This window comes from Haliotis asinina, chromosome 10, assembly GCF_037392515.1.
Source record: "Haliotis asinina isolate JCU_RB_2024 chromosome 10, JCU_Hal_asi_v2, whole genome shotgun sequence".
Lineage (NCBI taxonomy): Eukaryota > Metazoa > Mollusca > Gastropoda > Lepetellida > Haliotidae > Haliotis > Haliotis asinina.
Window position 1 is genome coordinate 51,231,073 of NC_090289.1, and position 20,165 is coordinate 51,251,237.

A 20,165-nucleotide genomic window follows, 5' to 3' on the forward strand; every position below is an offset into this window, starting at 1 on the left:
GGACACCCCTTCCATGTCCTGGTCAGTAAGTGTTCTTCAAGAAGGACATCCCTTCCATGTCCTGGTCAGTAAGTGTTCTTCAAGAAGGACATCCCTCCCATGTTCTGGTGAGTAAGTGTTCTTCAAGAAGGACATCCCTTCCATGTTCTGGTCAGTAAGTGTTCTTCAAGAAGGACATCCCTTCCATGTCCTGGTGAGTAAGTGTTCTTCAAGAAGGACACCCCTTCCATGTCCTGGTGAGTAAGTGTTCTTCAAGAAGGACACCCCTTCCATGTCCTGGTCAGTAAGTGTTCTTCAAGAAGGACACCCCTTCCATGTTCTGGTCAGTAAGTGTTCTTCAAGAAGGACATCCCTTCCATGTTCTGGTCAGTAAGTGTTCTTCAAGAAGGACATCCCTTCCATGTCCTGGTGAGTAAGTGTTCTTCAAGAAGGACACCCCTTCCATGTCCTGGTGAGTAAGTGTTCTTCAAGAAGGACATCCCTTCCATGTCCTGGTGAGTAAGTGTTCTTCAAGAAGGACACCCCTTCCATGTCCTGGTCAGTAAGTGTTCTTCAAGAAGGACATCCCTTCCATGTCCTGGTCAGTAAGTGTTCTTCAAGAAGGACATCCCTTCCATGTCCTGGTCAGTAAGTGTTCTTCAAGAAGGACACCCCTTCCATGTCCTGGTCAGTAAGTGTTCTTCAAGAAGGACATCCCTTCCATGTCCTGGTGAGTAAGTGTTCTTCAAGAAGGACATCCCTTCCATGTCCTGGTCAGTAAGTGTTCTTCAAGAAGGACATCCCTTCCATGTCCTGGTCAGTAAGTGTTCTTCAAGAAGGACATCCCTTCCATGTCCTGGTCAGTAAGTGTTCTTCAAGAAGGACATCCCTTCCATGTCCTGGTCAGTAAGTGTTCTTCAAGAAGGACACCCCTCCCATGTCCTGGTCAGTAAGTGTTCTTCAAGAAGGACATCCCTTCCATGTCCTGGTCAGTAAGTGTTCTTCAAGAAGGACACCCCTCCCATGTCCTGGTCAGTAAGTGTTCTTCAAGAAGGACATCCCTTCCATGTCCTGGTCAGTAAGTGTTCTTCAAGAAGGACATCCCTTCCATGTCCTGGTCAGTAAGTGTTCTTCAAGAAGGACATCCCTTCCATGTCCTGGTCAGTAAGTGTTCTTCAAGAAGGACACCCCTCCCATGTCCTGGTCAGTAAGTGTTCTTCAAGAAGGACATCCCTTCCATGTCCTGGTCAGTAAGTGTTCTTCAAGAAGGACACCCCTCCCATGTCCTGGTCAGTAAGTGTTCTTCAAGAAGGACATCCCTTCCATGTCCTGGTCAGTAAGTGTTCTTCAAGAAGGACATCCCTTCCATGTCCTGGTCAGTAAGTGTTCTTCAAGAAGGACACCCCTCCCATGTCCTGGTCAGTAAGTGTTCTTCAAGAAGGACATCCCTTCCATGTCCTGGTCAGTAAGTGTTCTTCAAGAAGGACACCCCTCCCATGTCCTGGTCAGTAAGTGTTCTTCAAGAAGGACATCCCTTCCATGTCCTGGTCAGTAAGTGTTCTTCAAGAAGGACACCCCTCCCATGTCCTGGTCAGTAAGTGTTCTTCAAGAAGGACATCCCTTCCATGTCCTGGTCAGTAAGTGTTCTTCAAGAAGGACACCCCTCCCATGTCCTGGTCAGTAAGTGTTCTTCAAGAAGGACATCCCTTCCATGTCCTGGTGAGTAAGTGTTCTTCAAGAAGGACATCCCTTCCATGTCCTGGTCAGTAAGTGTTCTTCAAGAAGGACATCCCTTCCATGTCCTGGTCAGTAAGTGTTCTTCAAGAAGGACATCCCTTCCATGTCCTGGTCAGTAAGTGTTCTTCAAGAAGGACATCCCTTCCATGTCCTGGTCAGTAAGTGTTCTTCAAGAAGGACACCCCTCCCATGTCCTGGTCAGTAAGTGTTCTTCAAGAAGGACATCCCTTCCATGTCCTGGTCAGTAAGTGTTCTTCAAGAAGGACACCCCTTCCATGTCCTGGTCAGTAAGTGTTCTTCAAGAAGGACATCCCTTCCATGTCCTGGTCAGTAAGTGTTCTTCAAGAAGGACACCCCTCCCATGTCCTGGTCAGTAAGTGTTCTTCAAGAAGGACATCCCTTCCATGTCCTGGTGAGTAAGTGTTCTTCAAGAAGGACATCCCTTCCATGTCCTGGTCAGTAAGTGTTCTTCAAGAAGGATATCCCTTCCATGTCCTGGTCAGTAAGTGTTCTTCAAGAAGGACATCCCTTCCATGTCCTGGTCAGTAAGTGTTCTTCAAGAAGGACATCCCTTCCATGTCCTGGTCAGTAAGTGTTCTTCAAGAAGGACACCCCTCCCATGTCCTGGTCAGTAAGTGTTCTTCAAGAAGGACATCCCTTCCATGTCCCGGTGAGTAAGTGTTCTTCAAGAAGGACACCCCTCCCATGTCCCGGTGAGTAAGTGTTCTTCAAGAAGGACATCCCTTCCATGTCCTGGTGAGTAAGTGTTCTTCAAGAAGGACATCCCTTCCATGTCCTGGTCAGTAAGTGTTCTTCAAGAAGGACACCCCTTCCATGTCCTGGTCAGTAAGTGTTCTTCAAGAAGGACATCCCTTCCATGTCCTGGTGAGTAAGTGTTCTTCAAGAAGGACACCCCTTCCATGTCCTGGTCAGTAAGTGTTCTTCAAGAAGGACATCCCTTCCATGTCCTGGTCAGTAAGTGTTCTTCAAGAAGGACATCCCTTCCATGTCCTGGTCAGTAAGTGTTCTTCAAGAAGGACATCCCTTCCATGTCCTGGTCAGTAAGTGTTCTTCAAGAAGGACATCCCTCCCATGTCCTGGTCAGTAAGTGTTCTTCAAGAAGGACATCCCTTCCATGTCCTGGTCAGTAAGTGTTCTTCAAGAAGGACATCCCTTCCATGTCCTGGTCAGTAAGTGTTCTTCAAGAAGGACACCCCTCCCATGTCCTGGTCAGTAAGTGTTCTTCAAGAAGGACACCCCTCCCATGTCCTGGTCAGTAAGTGTTCTTCAAGAAGGACATCCCTCCCATGTCCTGGTCAGTAAGTGTTCTTCAAGAAGGACATCCCTTCCATGTCCTGGTCAGTAAGTGTTCTTCAAGAAGGACACCCCTCCCATGTCCTGGTCAGTAAGTGTTCTTCAAGAAGGACATCCCTTCCATGTCCTGGTCAGTAAGTGTTCTTCAAGAAGGACATCCCTTCCATGTCCTGGTCAGTAAGTGTTCTTCAAGAAGGACATCCCTTCCATGTCCTGGTCAGTAAGTGTTCTTCAAGAAGGACATCCCTTCCATGTCCTGGTCAGTAAGTGTTCTTCAAGAAGGACATCCCTTCCATGTCCTGGTCAGTAAGTGTTCTTCAAGAAGGACATCCCTTCCATGTCCTGGTCAGTAAGTGTTCTTCAAGAAGGACATCCCTTCCATGTCCTGGTCAGTAAGTGTTCTTCAAGAAGGACACCCCTTCCATGTCCTGGTCAGTAAGTGTTCTTCAAGAAGGACATCCCTTCCATGTCCTGGTCAGTAAGTGTTCTTCAAGAAGGACACCCCTTCCATGTCCTGGTCAGTAAGTGTTCTTCAAGAAGGACACCCCTTCCATGTCCTGGTCAGTAAGTGTTCTTCAAGAAGGACATCCCTTCCATGTCCTGGTCAGTAAGTGTTCTTCAAGAAGGACACCCCTTCCATGTCCTGGTGAGTAAGTGTTCTTCAAGAAGGACATCCCTTCCATGTCCTGGTGAGTAAGTGTTCTTCAAGAAGGACATCCCTTCCATGTCCTGGTGAGTAAGTGTTCTTCAAGAAGGACATCCCTTCCATGTCCTGGTGAGTAAGTGTTCTTCAAGAAGGACACCCCTTCCATGTCCTGGTCAGTAAGTGTTCTTCAAGAAGGACACCCCTTCCATGTCCTGGTCAGTAAGTGTTCTTCAAGAAGGACACCCCTTCCATGTCCTGGTCAGTAAGTGTTCTTCAAGAAGGACATCCCTTCCATGTCCTGGTCAGTAAGTGTTCTTCAAGAAGGACATCCCTTCCATGTCCTGGTCAGTAAGTGTTCTTCAAGAAGGACATCCCTTCCATGTCCTGGTCAGTAAGTGTTCTTCAAGAAGGACACCCCTTCCATGTCCTGGTCAGTAAGTGTTCTTCAAGAAGGACATCCCTTCCATGTCCTGGTCAGTAAGTGTTCTTCAAGAAGGACATCCCTTCCATGTCCTGGTCAGTAAGTGTTCTTCAAGAAGGACATCCCTTCCATGTCCTGGTCAGTAAGTGTTCTTCAAGAAGGACACCCCTTCCATGTCCTGGTGAGTAAGTGTTCTTCAAGAAGGACACCCCTTCCATGTCCTGGTCAGTAAGTGTTCTTCAAGAAGGACATCCCTTCCATGTCCTGGTGAGTAAGTGTTCTTCAAGAAGGACACCCCTTCCATGTCCTGGTCAGTAAGTGTTCTTCAAGAAGGACATCCCTTCCATGTCCTGGTGAGTAAGTGTTCTTCAAGAAGGACATCCCTTCCATGTCCTGGTCAGTAAGTGTTCTTCAAGAAGGACATCCCTTCCATGTCCTGGTCAGTAAGTGTTCTTCAAGAAGGACACCCCTCCCATGTCCTGGTCAGTAAGTGTACTTCAAGAAGGACACCCCTCCCATGTCCTGGTCAGTAAGTGTTCTTCAAGAAGGACATCCCTTCCATGTCCTGGTGAGTAAGTGTTCTTCAAGAAGGACATCCCTTCCATGTCCTGGTGAGTAAGTGTTCTTCAAGAAGGACATCCCTTCCATGTCCTGGTCAGTAAGTGTTCTTCAAGAAGGACATCCCTTCCATGTCCTGGTCAGTAAGTGTTCTTCAAGAAGGACATCCCTTCCATGTCCTGGTCAGTAAGTGTTCTTCAAGAAGGACATCCCTTCCATGTCCTGGTCAGTAAGTGTTCTTCAAGAAGGACATCCCTTCCATGTCCTGGTGAGTAAGTGTTCTTCAAGAAGGACATCCCTTCCATGTCCTGGTCAGTAAGTGTTCTTCAAGAAGGACACCCCTTCCATGTCCTGGTCAGTAAGTGTTCTTCAAGAAGGACATCCCTTCCATGTCCTGGTCAGTAAGTGTTCTTCAAGAAGGACATCCCTTCCATGTCCTGGTCAGTAAGTGTTCTTCAAGAAGGACACCCCTTCCATGTCCTGGTCAGTAAGTGTTCTTCAAGAAGGACATCCCTTCCATGTCCTGGTCAGTAAGTGTTCTTCAAGAAGGACATCCCTTCCATGTCCTGGTCAGTAAGTGTTCTTCAAGAAGGACACCCCTTCCATGTCCTGGTCAGTAAGTGTTCTTCAAGAAGGACACCCCTTCCATGTCCTGGTCAGTAAGTGTTCTTCAAGAAGGACACCCCTTCCATGTCCTGGTCAGTAAGTGTTCTTCAAGAAGGACACCCCTTCCATGTCCTGGTCAGTAAGTGTTCTTCAAGAAGGACATCCCTTCCATGTCCTGGTCAGTAAGTGTTCTTCAAGAAGGACACCCCTTCCATGTCCTGGTCAGTAAGTGTTCTTCAAGAAGGACACCCCTTCCATGTCCTGGTCAGTAAGTGTTCTTCAAGAAGGACATCCCTTCCATGTCCTGGTCAGTAAGTGTTCTTCAAGAAGGACACCCCTTCCATGTCCTGGTCAGTAAGTGTTCTTCAAGAAGGACACCCCTTCCATGTCCTGGTCAGTAAGTGTTCTTCAAGAAGGACACCCCTTCCATGTCCTGGTCAGTAAGTGTTCTTCAAGAAGGACACCCCTTCCATGTCCTGGTCAGTAAGTGTTCTTCAAGAAGGACATCCCTTCCATGTCCTGGTCAGTAAGTGTTCTTCAAGAAGGACACCCCTTCCATGTCCTGGTCAGTAAGTGTTCTTCAAGAAGGACACCTCTTCCATGTCCTGGTCAGTAAGTGTTCTTCAAGAAGGACACCCCTTCCATGTCCTGGTCAGTAAGTGTTCTTCAAGAAGGACATCCCTTCCATGTCCTGGTCAGTAAGTGTTCTTCAAGAAGGACATCCCTTCCATGTCCTGGTGAGTAAGTGTTCTTCAAGAAGGACACCCCTTCCATGTCCTGGTCAGTAAGTGTTCTTCAAGAAGGACACCTCTTCCATGTCCTGGTCAGTAAGTGTTCTTCAAGAAGGACACCCCTTCCATGTCCTGGTCAGTAAGTGTTCTTCAAGAAGGACATCCCTTCCATGTCCTGGTCAGTAAGTGTTCTTCAAGAAGGACATCCCTTCCATGTCCTGGTCAGTAAGTGTTCTTCAAGAAGGACATCCCTTCCATGTCCTGGTCAGTAAGTGTTCTTCAAGAAGGACATCCCTTCCATGTCCTGGTCAGTAAGTGTTCTTCAAGAAGGACACCCCTTCCATGTTCTCAACAGTCTCTTCATTAGAGATTACTTTTTTATGTTGTGTTCAGCAGTGATCAGGTTACAGTGCAGTGTTGGCAGAAAGGGGAAGTAATTCCAGCCACAGTTAGCTACCATGTCCTGTCATGTCCACATTTCATTGTCATCGTAGTTATTTTTTTCTGTACCAAACTGATTCAGTTTTACGGAAAGTCAGTTAACTTATTAGGAAAAGGCCTTATGGTGATAACATGTTTCCAGAAAGGTTCCTTTGGACCCAATTGCCAGTTGCCCTGTCCATCCTGTGGGTCCCGATCCTATGGCTGTGATCCTGTGACTGGAATCTGCCAATGTTCCACAGGCTATTCTGGACTGTCATGTGACCAGCCATGTCAACAAGGGAAATATGGTGACCATTGCAGTAAAACATGCAAGTAGGTACACAGAATATTGCTCTGCAATGGGTGGTTTATATAACTTCTTTGTTGCATCATGTTTGTACAGCATGTAATGCTGGGGGATATAGTCGATGCCTCATCTGTCTGTCCCTCCGTTCATAATCGTTTTGTTTCTGGAGCATAACTCAAAAACCGTTCAATATTTATAGACCGAAATTGATAGATATAGTAATCTGAACCTATGGTTGTGCCTTTTGCTATTTACAGATTTTTGCCATTTTACATTTTTGTTTTTTTCCATGGAACGTTTTGGTCTTAGTTTAATGATGGGAAGGACTTTGTTTCCAGAGCTTAACTCATAAAACGTTCTATATTTTTCTGCAAAACATGGTAGATATATCAATCAGAACCTAAAGTGGTGCCTTTTGCTATTTACAGGTTTTTGTTATTTATTTTTTTCTTGGTTTCCATGGAAACATTTCAGACTTGGTATCAAAATTGAGAGGTGTGATTCGTTTCCAGTGCACAACTTGAAAACTTTATAATATCTGTCAGGAAAACTTGGTAGATATGTGTGGCAGACCCTAAAGTGGTGCCTTTTGCTATTTGCAGATTTCATCATTAATCATTTTCCCAATTTCCATGGAAACGATTCGAACTTAGTCTGAAAAGGGAGGGATGGGCTTAGTTTCCGGAGCACAACTTGAAATCATCGTAATATTTTTCTGCAAAACTTGCCACATATGTGAGCTAGACCCCAGAGTGGTGCCTTTTGCTATTTAAAATTTGTTGGCATTTTTAGTTTTCACGGTTTCCATTTGTCCTTGTTTCCAAAACAATTTGGACATAGTCTTAAAAGGGAGGGATGGACTTCGTTTCCGGAACAAATTGAAAACCTTTTGATATCTTTCAACAGATCTTGGCAGCTATATGAGACAGATCTTGAAGTGGTGCCTTTTGCTGTTTACAGATATATGGCATATAAAGGTCACATGCAACGTAAAACACAACTTTGCAGATTCTGATACCTTTCAGTATGCACTTACCAAAACAAATCTTCAAAAATGCCAATTCAACCAAAAAGGTTTTTAAAAAAAATGTGCTGAAAAAAAGTCCATGAAATGGGACTTCAAACGAGTCACAAATTTTCCCCCATCGCTGGGGAGAAAAATGGTTTCAACAGCTATGTTGCACTGCGCTCATAACGCATACACAGTGAGGTTTGCAGAGCTTAAAACAGTGTGAGGTCATGAGCGGTCGTCTGATCTTGGTTGTGTACATAAACAAGTAAATAATCTACTCGTAACGAAAAAGACATGTTGATTGTTACAAGCAGACTCTGTCACAGACTAAACTCAATGTCTGGTTTATTAACACCTATTTGTCCGCCTGCCTGTCTGCTAATGACAATATGCAGTGCACAACTTCAATTACGGACTACATGCAATTTGAAATTAACACCTGTCGGTCTTATAAGCCATAAACAAAGAGCTGACTAAGCGTATTGGCAAATGAACCAGTGGCCAATGACAAGGTTTCGTTATACTTAAGTGTACATCCACCAGCCCTGACTGGGTTCGGTATCACTTCTCTTTCATTTCGATGGAGGTAAACCCAAGCACAAAATATTGCACTTTTGATTTGCGATTGTACATTTATAATCATGTTATTTGTTCTCAATCACCAGTGCATTTATATATCATGAACAAGTGATAACTGTGTTGCAATTATGTTTGATTTTTCCTTTCAAATGGGGCTGGGGGGATATGTTGGGGCCGGGGGGATATGTCAGCTTCTGATGATGCTTGTATGAATATGTGAATTTTGAAAAGACTTTTTTAGTCTCATTTGAGAAAAAAAACAACTATCTTCTTAATCTTCTTCACCAGAACAAAGGTCAAAGTGATCTTGTTAACTGCAAAAGATGCCTGGTATTCATTAACTCTCAGCCTCTGAAAACACTCATTTGTAGTTCTGTGGTCCAGGTTTGTCCTTATGGAGGATGTAAGATTTTGAATTCACTCAAATATATTTATGAAACTGTGTAAAAGAGTCTTTATGAAAGCACAAATGTTAGCACATTTGTGCAGATGATTGCTGTTAGATTGCTGTGTCCTTCACCTATCATCTTCACCACCGTTATTGTTGTTGTAGACAAAAATAAAGTCTTTTTAGCAATATGAATCATTACCAGTGATAGTAAGTGGTTTTCTATAACATCAATGAACATTTTAACAAAAGTAGTTTTAACATCAATGGCATTGAGTGTGCCCTGTTGTCATGAAATGAGTAACTTCTCTACCAAACACTGCGATGTTACCGCTGGATGTATGTATGTCACACCTGATTCTGTGTTTTGCTTCAGCTGCCTGAATGGTGTGTGTGACACAGTCACTGGAAACTGCACATGCAATGCTGGTTTCACAGGTGCTGCGTGTGATCAGGGGGTAAGTTACAGCATCATAAGCTCCACTCACTCACTCACTCACTCACTCACTCACTCACTCACTCACTCACTCACTCACTCACTCACTCACTCACTCACTCACTCACTCACTCACTCACTCACTCACTCACTCACTCACTCACTCACTCACTCACTCACTCACTCACTCACTCACTCACTCACTCACTCACTCACTCACTCACTCACTCACTCACTCACTCACTCACTCACTCACTCACCCACCCACCCACCCACCCACCCACTCACTCACTCACTCACTCGAAGGAAAGTGCAACAAAACATGACTGATATGTCTTTGTATTGACAAAGTTGATAAACACTATCTGATTTAGAATTATGGTGTTGACATTTCACTGCAGAGAAATGATTAAAAATGAACCAGTCTGGTTTGTGTTGTCTGTTTCAAATACAATACCTGGTCATCGATTAATCAATGAGATTTGTGAAAATACATATTGGCCTTTCAAGGCTACCTTCATTTTCTTAATGGATCACCTGTTGCAAGCATAACCCACATTGATCTCTCTTAACAGATTGTATTTTTTCGGTAGAATAAATTTCAACTTTTCCTTAAAAATATTTATTTGATATTTTATGTACCCAAAACAATCTTTTAAAAGTTATGCAGATATAGATTTATAAGTCTTTGTATGGCAGTGTCCTGATGGAAAATGGGGCAGTAACTGTATCAACTCTTGTGACTGCGGAACACACTCAACTCGATGTGACCAAAATATGGGGTTCTGTATCTGCAATCCAGGCTTCCAAGGAGGTAGGTCTTCCAGAATCAGTTTGCAGTTGTCATGTTCATCGTTACAATAGAAATTTTCTTAGTTTCTTGTAAGCCTGTTTCCTGGCATTCAAGCTTCAACTGTCTGAGTCAGGCACATAATCACCAGCAAAGTAATGTGGAAGCTGCTAACGGTGGTGTTAGATCACTGAGTTTGTATGTTGATGGAAAAGGTGCCTATGTTAGAAAGTGTGGATTCAAATCCCAAATGGGATCCCGAAACAGCACTAGAATCTGTACCCTCCTGAGAAAGTGTAATGTCAAATAAAACATGCTACACTGATCACTTTCTAAATGGCATTGTGTATACATAGGTCAGAGAATGACATACACTTTTATATTTTATCTAATATTGCTTCTATTGTTCCTCAGCAAAATGCCGACAGAGCTGTGACCCCGGCTACTATGGTGCCAACTGCTCCCTTACATGCCTTTGTGTCCCAGGCCAGTCTCGCTGTAGCCCTCTTGACGGGTCCTGTGAATGTACACCTGGATACCAGGGGGCTACATGTAGTCAATGTGAGTATAAAATATCAGCCCTCCACTTTCCCTGTGTCCCAGGCCAGTCTTGCTTTAGCCCTCTTGACGGGTCCTGTGAATGTACACTTGGATACCTGGGGACTACATGTAGTCAATGTGAGTATAAAATATCAGCCCTCCCCTTCCCCTGTGTCCCAGGCAAATCTTGCTGAAGAGACCTGTGAATGTTTTGCAAAAGTATGATATGTATATTCTCTCTTGTATTCTTGTATACGGGCTGGAGACCCTTTATACAATAAACCTTTTGACTTGACCTGTGAATGTTTTGGTCAATAGGACTTGGATGAGAGATTTCTCTGTGTATAGTCATTACAGATATGTTAAAAAGTTCAATTCACTGTCGAGAATTACTCCACCCCACCCCACCCCACCCCACCCCACCCCACCCCCGAATGTTCCATGATCAGCATCTCATAGGTTGGAATCTGAAATGAGTCTGATTATATCCTTGACTTCACAGCATCTCACCCTTGCTCTAACCATATTTTTTCATCATATCCAGGGTGCTTTATCATTTGACTTTTTGCTTATTACACCTCACATGAGACCAGTGAAGTCATGAAGTAGCATTAAAAGCAACTCTCTGACCCATCCATGCAGTCTGTTCATGTTATACTGTAAATTCCTGTTTACAGCATGCCCAGCTGGGAAGTGGGGCAAAGGATGTTCTCAGGACTGTCAGTGCTTCAACCGAGGCAACTGCAGCATCACCACTGGCGTCTGTGATTGTGCTCCAGGCTTCACCGGCACAACTTGTGATAAACGTATGTTATTTAAAGCAGCTGTTGAAGTACTTGGCTATATGTGAAGGTATGGGGTAGAATAGGCCTTCAGCGACCTACGCTTGCCACAAAAGGCAACTATGCTTGTTGTAAGAGGCAACTAACGGGATCGGGTGGTCATTGGTTCCCAACTGCCCAGATAAATGCTTTTGCTGTTAATCACTAGATTGTATTGATCAGACTTGATTATTTACAGACAACCACCATATAAACTCATTCACTCACTCACTTTAGTGGTTGACAAAGTATGTGTCAACCCCAGTGACATTTTGATAGTCAACCATACTTTTCATTATTGTGGTAAAATGCAGCCAGTGCAGAAGATTGTAAACCCTCTACAATTGTTAGACTTATTCATAAACGGGTTACATATACCTGAAAATTAGAACGTGTCTAAAAAGGATATTTAACTGTGTATGCTGGTTAAAAAAAATATGTTCTCAGTAGTTATGTATTTTGTTAAACATATGTCAGACTAAACTAGATTACGTTGTTATTTCAGAATGTAAGCAAGATGTATTCTGGGGTAAAAACTGTGCAAACCGGTGCAACTGTAATGGCCACCATTGTGATCATGTTACTGGGTCATGTGACTGCCCTGCTGGGAAGACTGGAGCCAGCTGTCAACAGGGTAACTAAACTCATTATCTTTGCTCAGATATTTAATGAACTACTATGTATGCTACCCACTGAAAGTTTAGGGTCAGTTAAAACACACACTTTATCTTATGGATATATATGGTTACATCGAAAACTGATTTCTCAGCTAACTTTAGGGAAACAATTTCAGACCATATGCAAATGAATTGCACAAGGATCATACATCAAATTGCACAAGGATCATACATCAAATTGCACAAGGATCATACATCAAATTGCTGATAAGCATGTGCAAATATCGTTGATGTGAACAGTGCAGTTTGGTATAATGTTTTGATAAGAATTTGCCATTTTTCATTGAGTTTCATTATTTATTGAATGCATGACAATAATCTTTTCAATGTTATGAATTAGTTTTATAATACATCAGTATTATTGCTGCAAGTTCCAAGAAAGAACTTTCATGATTCACATGAGTGATTTTCAAAAATCTGCAGTTTCCTTACAGATATTCAACATCAGGTTACTTTAAGCCATTACCTTTACACTGAACCATTAGTAATATGGAGTTTTAAATATAACCATGGAAACGAATAAGGAAACACATCAAAGTACAAGTGTTCCTTATTTTTTTTCCAGGTTTCTTCACAAGGTGGTTATTGCATTGTGGGTGAAATTCTGGAAATAAACGAAGGAACACTATTTGTTTCCATGAGTATTGTTTCACTTATTTTGTATCTATAACAACAGTTGGTAATGGTGTGTTCACAAACATTCTGGTGAGTGCTTTGTCATGCAGTTAAAGCTATTTTGTTATGTCATTTCTCCTCAGACTGTGATGGGAACCACTTCGGCCTTCAGTGTGCTCAGACGTGCCAGTGTAAGAATGGTGCTGCATGTGACCCAGTCTCTGGCACATGCCACTGTCCACAAGGCTGGTTTGGGGATGACTGCAGCCAGAGTAAGTCACTTGGCTCTTTCAAATGCTTTCACATCAGGGGCAAGGAGTATTTTACCTGACGGTGGTGGATCCATTAAATACAGACCTAGTGATGAACAAAATACACTTCCACTATCCACCATCACCCCCTCCTTGACCACAGACTATGATCATCAGTAACCATCATCCACCCTTCACCTACCATCCATCTATCACCTACCCTCCACCATCCCTCAACATCACCACTGCCACAACCACTGACTACAACCACCCAGTAACCACCATCTACCCAACATCTACCGTCACCAACACTACCACTACAGATAATGATCACCCAGTAACCTTGATCCACCAATCATCCACCATCACCCACCATCCCTCAACATCACCACAACCACAAACTATGTCCATCCAGTAACCTTCATCCACTCTTCATCTACCATACACCCATCACACATCATCACCATCACCACAATCACAGACTATGTCCATCCAGTAACCTTCATCCACTCTTCATCTACCATACACCCATCACACATCATCACCATCACTACAATCACAGACTATGTCCATCCAGTAAGCTTCATCCACCCATCACCCACCATCCCTCAACATCAGCACAGACTACTTTCTACCAACCAACATCCATTAACAATCATCCACCAACCAATTAATATCATTCCCCAACCAACCTCAACCAACCACAGCCACTGTGCACCAACCATACCAGCTTCCGCCAACTTACCACCACCGTCCACCAAAAACCGCACAACTGTGAACCACAACCATCCATTATCCAATGCCCACGTACCAGCTATTCTGTTTTTGAGACATTTTGTATACTATATCAAATCTTGTTACTTTGATCATATGATGACATGAGTAACGTGAACCCCTTTCTTCAGTTACTGTGTGTCTGCCCTTTGATTCCTGTTTGAAGAGTACATTCAAGACAGGGTGTGCACTTGATGTATTTCAGCGTGTCCCCGTGGTCGCTATGGCGAGGGATGTACATTGACCTGTAACTGTATGAACGGCGCATCATGTAACAGCTTGACAGGAACGTGCCATTGTGCAGCTGGGTACAAGGGTGCCTTCTGCCAAGAAAGTGAGAGATAGTTCTACAGAAGGGTGGTAATGTTAGGAACACTGTGTATATGGTCACAGTTATTCTGTTTGTAATACACATTTTTCAACATTATCTCCTGAACCTTGGTCTACCAGATTTCCAATTCAGATTCAGCTGCTGCAGCATGATGTTACAAAGGTTAAGTCACCAGGGGGTAGTTGTCCAAAACAACCTTAACAACTACCTTTAGTCTGTGTCTTAGTATGGGAATTACGGCAACCTTAGTGCTATGATTGCTTTGAACAATGGCATCCAGCGAGACACATTTCTATTTGGTGCTCAGAATTTTAATAACATTAAAGATATCAGGAGTTAAGAGAACACAATTATTTTATGATTACTATTGACCCAGGTGTAAGACATATAATAACATGTAAACTTAGTATTGTTTTTTAGCAGAAACTATGTACAGGTAATATCTCTTGCTCAGTCCATTCAGGGACAAAGATTTACTACCGTGCATCAGCGACAGTAATATGCGAAATGATCCCTGCAATGTTACAGCATGCGATAGAGGAACATGGGGTGAAGGGTGCTATCAGATGTGTTCGTCTTTGTGTAAAGCTGGCTGCCTTGCTGACACTGGAGTCTGTAGGTGCCAAATGTGGACATGTCAGAATGGAGGGACGTGTGGCAGTGATGTAAGTCTTGCTAGATCTACCAAACATAAAACTTTGTTTACTGCTTAGACTTGATGTCACATCTGCTAATGTATTGAATGTAAATCATCACTGTCAATACTCTTATTTAAGTATCATCTTAAAATAAAATCAAACAGATGAAGAAACGTAATGTATGTACAGCTGTATTTATCAATGAATGATGGTATAAGACATGTGACCCTTTATGTGTCCAATTTGCTGTGCGACCCCTTGTCATGTGAGCCCTTGCCCTGTATCCCCATGCCATGCGACCCCTTGCCATGTGACCTATTGTCATGAGACCACTTGGCACATGCCCCCTTGTCACGTGACCACTTGTCATGTGTCCCCTTGCCTTTCCCTTGCTGACTCATCACTTTTTGTTCTACATACACATCAACATCTGCTTTTGAAGGGTCGCTGCAAGTGTGCCCTGGGCTGGACAGGAGACAACTGCATGACAGGTCAAGGCCGGGATTTGAGGAGCAGCCAAAACAATTTAGGTGGGTGGAACAGGATTGTGAATAGCAGCCTCAGATTTTCAAGGTGGTTTTACCTGGGATGGTAAATCTGTTTTTTGTGCTCTTCAGTGGATGGTTGTGTTGCCCACCTTGGATTGTAAACAGGATGGTTGTGTTGATTACTTTGGATTGTAAGGGGGATGGTTGTGGTGTTAACCTGGGATACCTAAATAGGTGATTTTGCCATTTAGGCCAGGCCAATGTTGCTTCTTGTTTTACAGATCATTTAGGAATGAAACATACAGCTTTATGGAGTACAACTTCTTGTTTATTACGTTGAGCGACGTGTCGATGTAGGTATGTTGTGACAAACAGAGGATTAACATTAACAGCAGTATGTGATAGAGTAAACAAGTCATGTACATACTTGGAGGAGGCCAGTAGGGAGCTAAAACAACAATGAGCACAAGTGATGAAGCCAATGAGTGGGATGAGTAGTAACAACAAATAGACACAATGCTTAGATAGTCTATGGTTTGATCAGTTCTTCATAGGCCGATGGTATGTAGTATCCTTGGTCTCTATTGATCAAAGGTTTGTGGTGGCGGATTTCGATGGCTTCCAACAGTTTTCTTTTTGTGAAGTCCTGGTTTTTGGTTGACAGGACTTCGAACTCATCGAAATTGATGCGATGACTGGGGAATTTTTGTGGATGGTCTGAGAGGGCCGATTTGATGTCTGGCTTGGCTGTAGAGGATTTGTGTTCTTTTATGCGGGTGTCAACAGGGCGGGAGGTTTCACCTATATATGAATCGCCACATTCACAGTTTATCTTGTAAATCACTCCTTTTGGGGGCTGCAAGCTGGAGGTTGGGTTTGGGATTCTCACCGAAATCTACATGACCCATTTTGAAGGAAAAGCCCTGGCCTCCTCCCCTATCCATCCTGTCTGCTGGTTTAGGAAGGTTGATGATACCTTTGTTATCCTCAGGAAAGATCAAGATCTCATCTCACTACTCCAGTACCTCAACACCCAACACCCCCATATCAAGTTCACCATGGAGACAGAAAACGACAATGAACTCCCCTTCCTAGATGTCCTTGTATCCAGAGACCCCTGCAATAACAAGATCAAAACCACAGTCTACAGGAAAGCCATCAAAATCAGCCACCACAAACCTTTGATCAATAGAGACCAAGGATATTAAATACCATCGGCCTATGAACAACTGATCAAACCATAGACTATCTAAGCATTGTGTCTATTTGTTGTTACTACTCATCCCACTCATTGGCTTCATCACTAGTGCTTATTGTTGTTTTAGCTCCCTACTGGCCTCCTCCAATTATGTACCACTTGTTTACTCTATCACATACTGCTGTCAATGTTAATCCTCTGTTTGTCACAACATACCATGTATATAAGCTTCTCACAAATTGGTTGTATTCACATTTAGCTTGAAAACGATGTAAGAATCTACATCGAAACGTCGCTCAACGTAATAAACAAGAAGTTGTAATCCATAAAGCTGTATGTCTCATTTTTGACTCACCAACTTCTAGAATGCCCAACAAAGAAGTTGATCATTTAGGGTGATAGGACAAAAATAATTAATAACCACCGCTCAAAAATTAAATCCTATTGTTTTTGTTGGGAAAAAATGTAAACTTACGAGAATATTTTTTTAGATTATTTTTTGCCCCATAAAATTGTCCAAAGTAAAATACTTTGATTGGTGATCATATTTTTATATATTTTTCCCTCCTGCTTTTAGGTTTTCTGAGGACAAAAATCTGTAAAACAAGAAATAAAATTGGTCTGACCTGTCCATTGATTGTAAAATTGGTGGTTGTACTTACCCACCATCATAAACTGTGGTTGTGTGGGTTACTGGTGGTATCAGAGGGATGAAGACTTTTATGGATAGACAACTTTCTTGCAGTGGTTGCGATGTTTGAAGTGGTGTAGATTCTAACACCATTATCAAGCAAAACTGTGTTGGAATTTACACCTAAACATCGCATCCATTGCAAGAAAGAAGATTTCTGTCCATGAAAGTCTTCATCCACATCATACCAACTTCTAAAATGCCACTTAAAGAACATAAATTCTCAAAATTGTTGTTCATATCAGCTCTCACATTCAATAGTGTGTGTATTTTTGTGCTGAAATGATTTGGAAAATAATTTGGAAAATGCATCTATGATCTAATATTTCTGCAGACGTGGGCAAACAAGTTTGATGAAAGTGAAGTACTTCAGCCATGATTTATCTATTTCATTTTCTCCTGTTTTAGATTTCTCTCTGACTATTGGTCAGGTGGTTGGTATTGTCATTGCTTTCCTCGTTGTACTGGTAGCATCAGTTGCAGGGATGGCATTCTACATGAGGCGACGGGCACTCAAGAATGCTCCAGCTTCTCCAGTAAAATATAAAGATGATCAGGTAACTGCTGGAACTATTTTCTTTTACAAAATGTTTGCCATATAAAAGATTTATGCTAAAAAATGTTTATGTTATAAATCTCTGTTGCCCTGCTGTCAACTGAGATAAAGGATGTTTCATCACAAAGGCCTGTCCCCTCTTCATGTAACCCTCTCAAACACTGCCATTTATCCCTTGTGTACGTACATGACACCATTTCTGGCTTCCCCTGTGTAAACAAGCATTGTCAGTAAACGATTCTTAGGTATCTTGCGGACTAGGATAAAACATTTAAGTTACCTTGTGACCTTGAAATGAAGCTCAAGGCCACCAAACCTGACTTAGTGGTTCTTAAGATATTCCCATTCATAGGGACTCCAAACATGCTGCGTGAGATAACATCCTACGTACATCATTCACTTCTGCATATCCATCATCATCTTTAATCTCTTATGTATACAGTGGTATATCTTCTCTGCTGCCTTCCAATCAGCCTGGATACCATCTGTGTTATCAAACTGCTATTGTATGAACGACTCATCTTCTCTTATCCCTCATCATCTATTGTCGAACATCACCCAAAAATACATCTCATGTATTACTTACTTGACAATGACATGAGAATCTATGTTGAAATGTTGCCTGTACAGAATTAAGAAATCCATATCCATCAAAACTGTACATATTGTCATCTAGTTTCTAATCTGGGACCATTAATTTTTGGTGTGGTTCTCGGGAACTCCCCGCCTTTAACTAGAGTTCCGATTGGTCATAGAGCTATTACAGCTTTGGTGAATGTAGCCTGGATTACCGAAAATTAGTCCATGGGTCTTCACATATTTTGTGTGTGCTGAACAGACAAGATTGTGTGAGCAACAGTTGCTGATTGTCACCTGAAGTAAATCTGTGTCACTTATATAATAACACTGCAATTTTAGGTGAAAGTGTTGTCACGAGACGAAGGTGGCGGGTTTTCCAATCCCAACTTTGGCCAGCCTGATGATGACATCATGATTCAATCACAACAGGAAATAGACCATGTAGACAGCCAAGCATAAGATGCACAGAACTGGAAATAAACTACCCATCAAAAGTTTAGACTCGCTTAACCCTTTACTACAAGGGGTGTCCCAAAACTGGTCGGCTTCTCCTGGACAATTATACAAATGCAGCTGTTGTTTCATTTTCTTCTTAGCTCAAGCAAATTGTTTTTGTGATGTTCCAGCCCCGCATTACTGTTTTGTGCGACTTTTTATCTTGGTACCCCCTAAAACCCCCACAAACTTGGCAATAACTGCATCACTAACTTCGTGAAACCAAATATGAAATAAACATTTTGTGTGTTTGAGATAAGCAGAAGTCGTCTAGAATCAACATTGGACATAGAGAATATAGTGAGGCAGACCACTTTTGGGATACCCCTAGCATGTACATGTATGTTTATGTGGCTACGTGGAGATGAATGTCTCCACTAACTTTGGGAAACCAACTGCAAACCTTAAGCAGATGAACTGCGCGAGGATCATGCCCCAAATTGCTGAAAACCATGTGCAAATACCGTGCATGTGAACAGGTTCGTTTGGGTATGAAGTTTTGTTAAGAATTCGCCAATTCATCATTTATTTGATTAGCGAGTCATGTCTGATGGGTAGTATATACACATATCATGTCCATTGCCTGTTAGAAAGGAGATATCAACAGTGTCACAAATACAGCCAATCATCAAGGTAAAGAGGTTAATTAATTCACTCATATCTGCATCTAGCATGTGGTTTCGCTTGCATGTACTGAAGATGGCACTTGTGTCCAGAACCATATGAAAGGACCATTTCTTTAAAAATTACTCAAAGGTGTATCAACATGTCATGACCATTCACATGCATGCACTTATACTTCATACTGTAGAATAGTAACCAACTATAGACAGTTATTGTTGGCTTAATTTCAGCTCATTTCTCTAGCATTATCTATTGCAAAGTTAATAATGTTCTTTGACTTGTATAAATAGGTACATCTGCATTCGTGTGAATCTGGTCAGTTTGTATATATTAGCTGGCAGTCAAATAGCTGCATAAAATCACATTTTCCTTGTACATTATCAATGATGATTAAAGTATATTTGTGTATTATGATGTGTTGTCTGTGATGGTTCATCTCTGGTTCACTGTTAACATAGCCAGCCTTCAGACAGTTTTGACATGGTGTCAAATGACATGTTGAAATAAGGTACTTGTTACCGTGTCTGGTGCTAAGCATTACAGGATTAGATGCCGCTAATTTCTGGAGTTATCAACCCATTTGGTAATTCAGGCCGACTACACTGACAGGCACAGCTGTGCGACACAACTGTCCATACATGCAGAACAAAATTGGACCTCAGTAAGAAATCTATAATTATGAACTCCACCACAAAGCTTATGAGGGAAATAACTGGACACAATCAACACAGTGCAAACAAAATAGCCGCTGTTCAAGATGATCAAGGTTATTTCCTCCTGCACATTTCTCTGAAGTGTCTGAAAATACTCTATATAACACGCTTTATTAGAAAAGACAACCACCCCCACAATTAAAATATTTACAAGGTCTAAGAAAAAATAATACAAAACATACCTTCAAGTTTAATTTGCGATTTCATTTATTATGGACATGAATTAGTCTCCCACGCCCATCATAAT

The 20,165-nt window shown here is 42.3% G+C and overlaps 1 protein-coding gene across 1 annotated transcript in view; it reads left to right on the forward strand.

Moving 5' to 3' along the window:
• LOC137298551 (uncharacterized) overlaps positions 1 to 19,616 on the forward strand; it is an 83,465-nt gene extending 63,849 nt beyond the window's left edge. The window contains exons 39-50 of the mRNA XM_067830853.1: positions 6,576 to 6,748; positions 9,078 to 9,159; positions 9,837 to 9,951; positions 10,342 to 10,488; positions 11,145 to 11,273; positions 11,794 to 11,922; positions 12,724 to 12,852; positions 13,811 to 13,939; positions 14,465 to 14,601; positions 15,017 to 15,104; positions 17,360 to 17,508; positions 18,426 to 19,616. Coding sequence (XP_067686954.1) covers positions 6,576 to 6,748; positions 9,078 to 9,159; positions 9,837 to 9,951; positions 10,342 to 10,488; positions 11,145 to 11,273; positions 11,794 to 11,922; positions 12,724 to 12,852; positions 13,811 to 13,939; positions 14,465 to 14,601; positions 15,017 to 15,104; positions 17,360 to 17,508; positions 18,426 to 18,545 — 1,527 coding nt within the window. The 3' untranslated portion in view covers positions 18,546 to 19,616. The remainder of the gene's footprint in view (positions 1 to 6,575; positions 6,749 to 9,077; positions 9,160 to 9,836; positions 9,952 to 10,341; positions 10,489 to 11,144; positions 11,274 to 11,793; positions 11,923 to 12,723; positions 12,853 to 13,810; positions 13,940 to 14,464; positions 14,602 to 15,016; positions 15,105 to 17,359; positions 17,509 to 18,425) is intronic.
• The last annotated feature ends 549 nt before the right edge of the window (positions 19,617 to 20,165 follow it).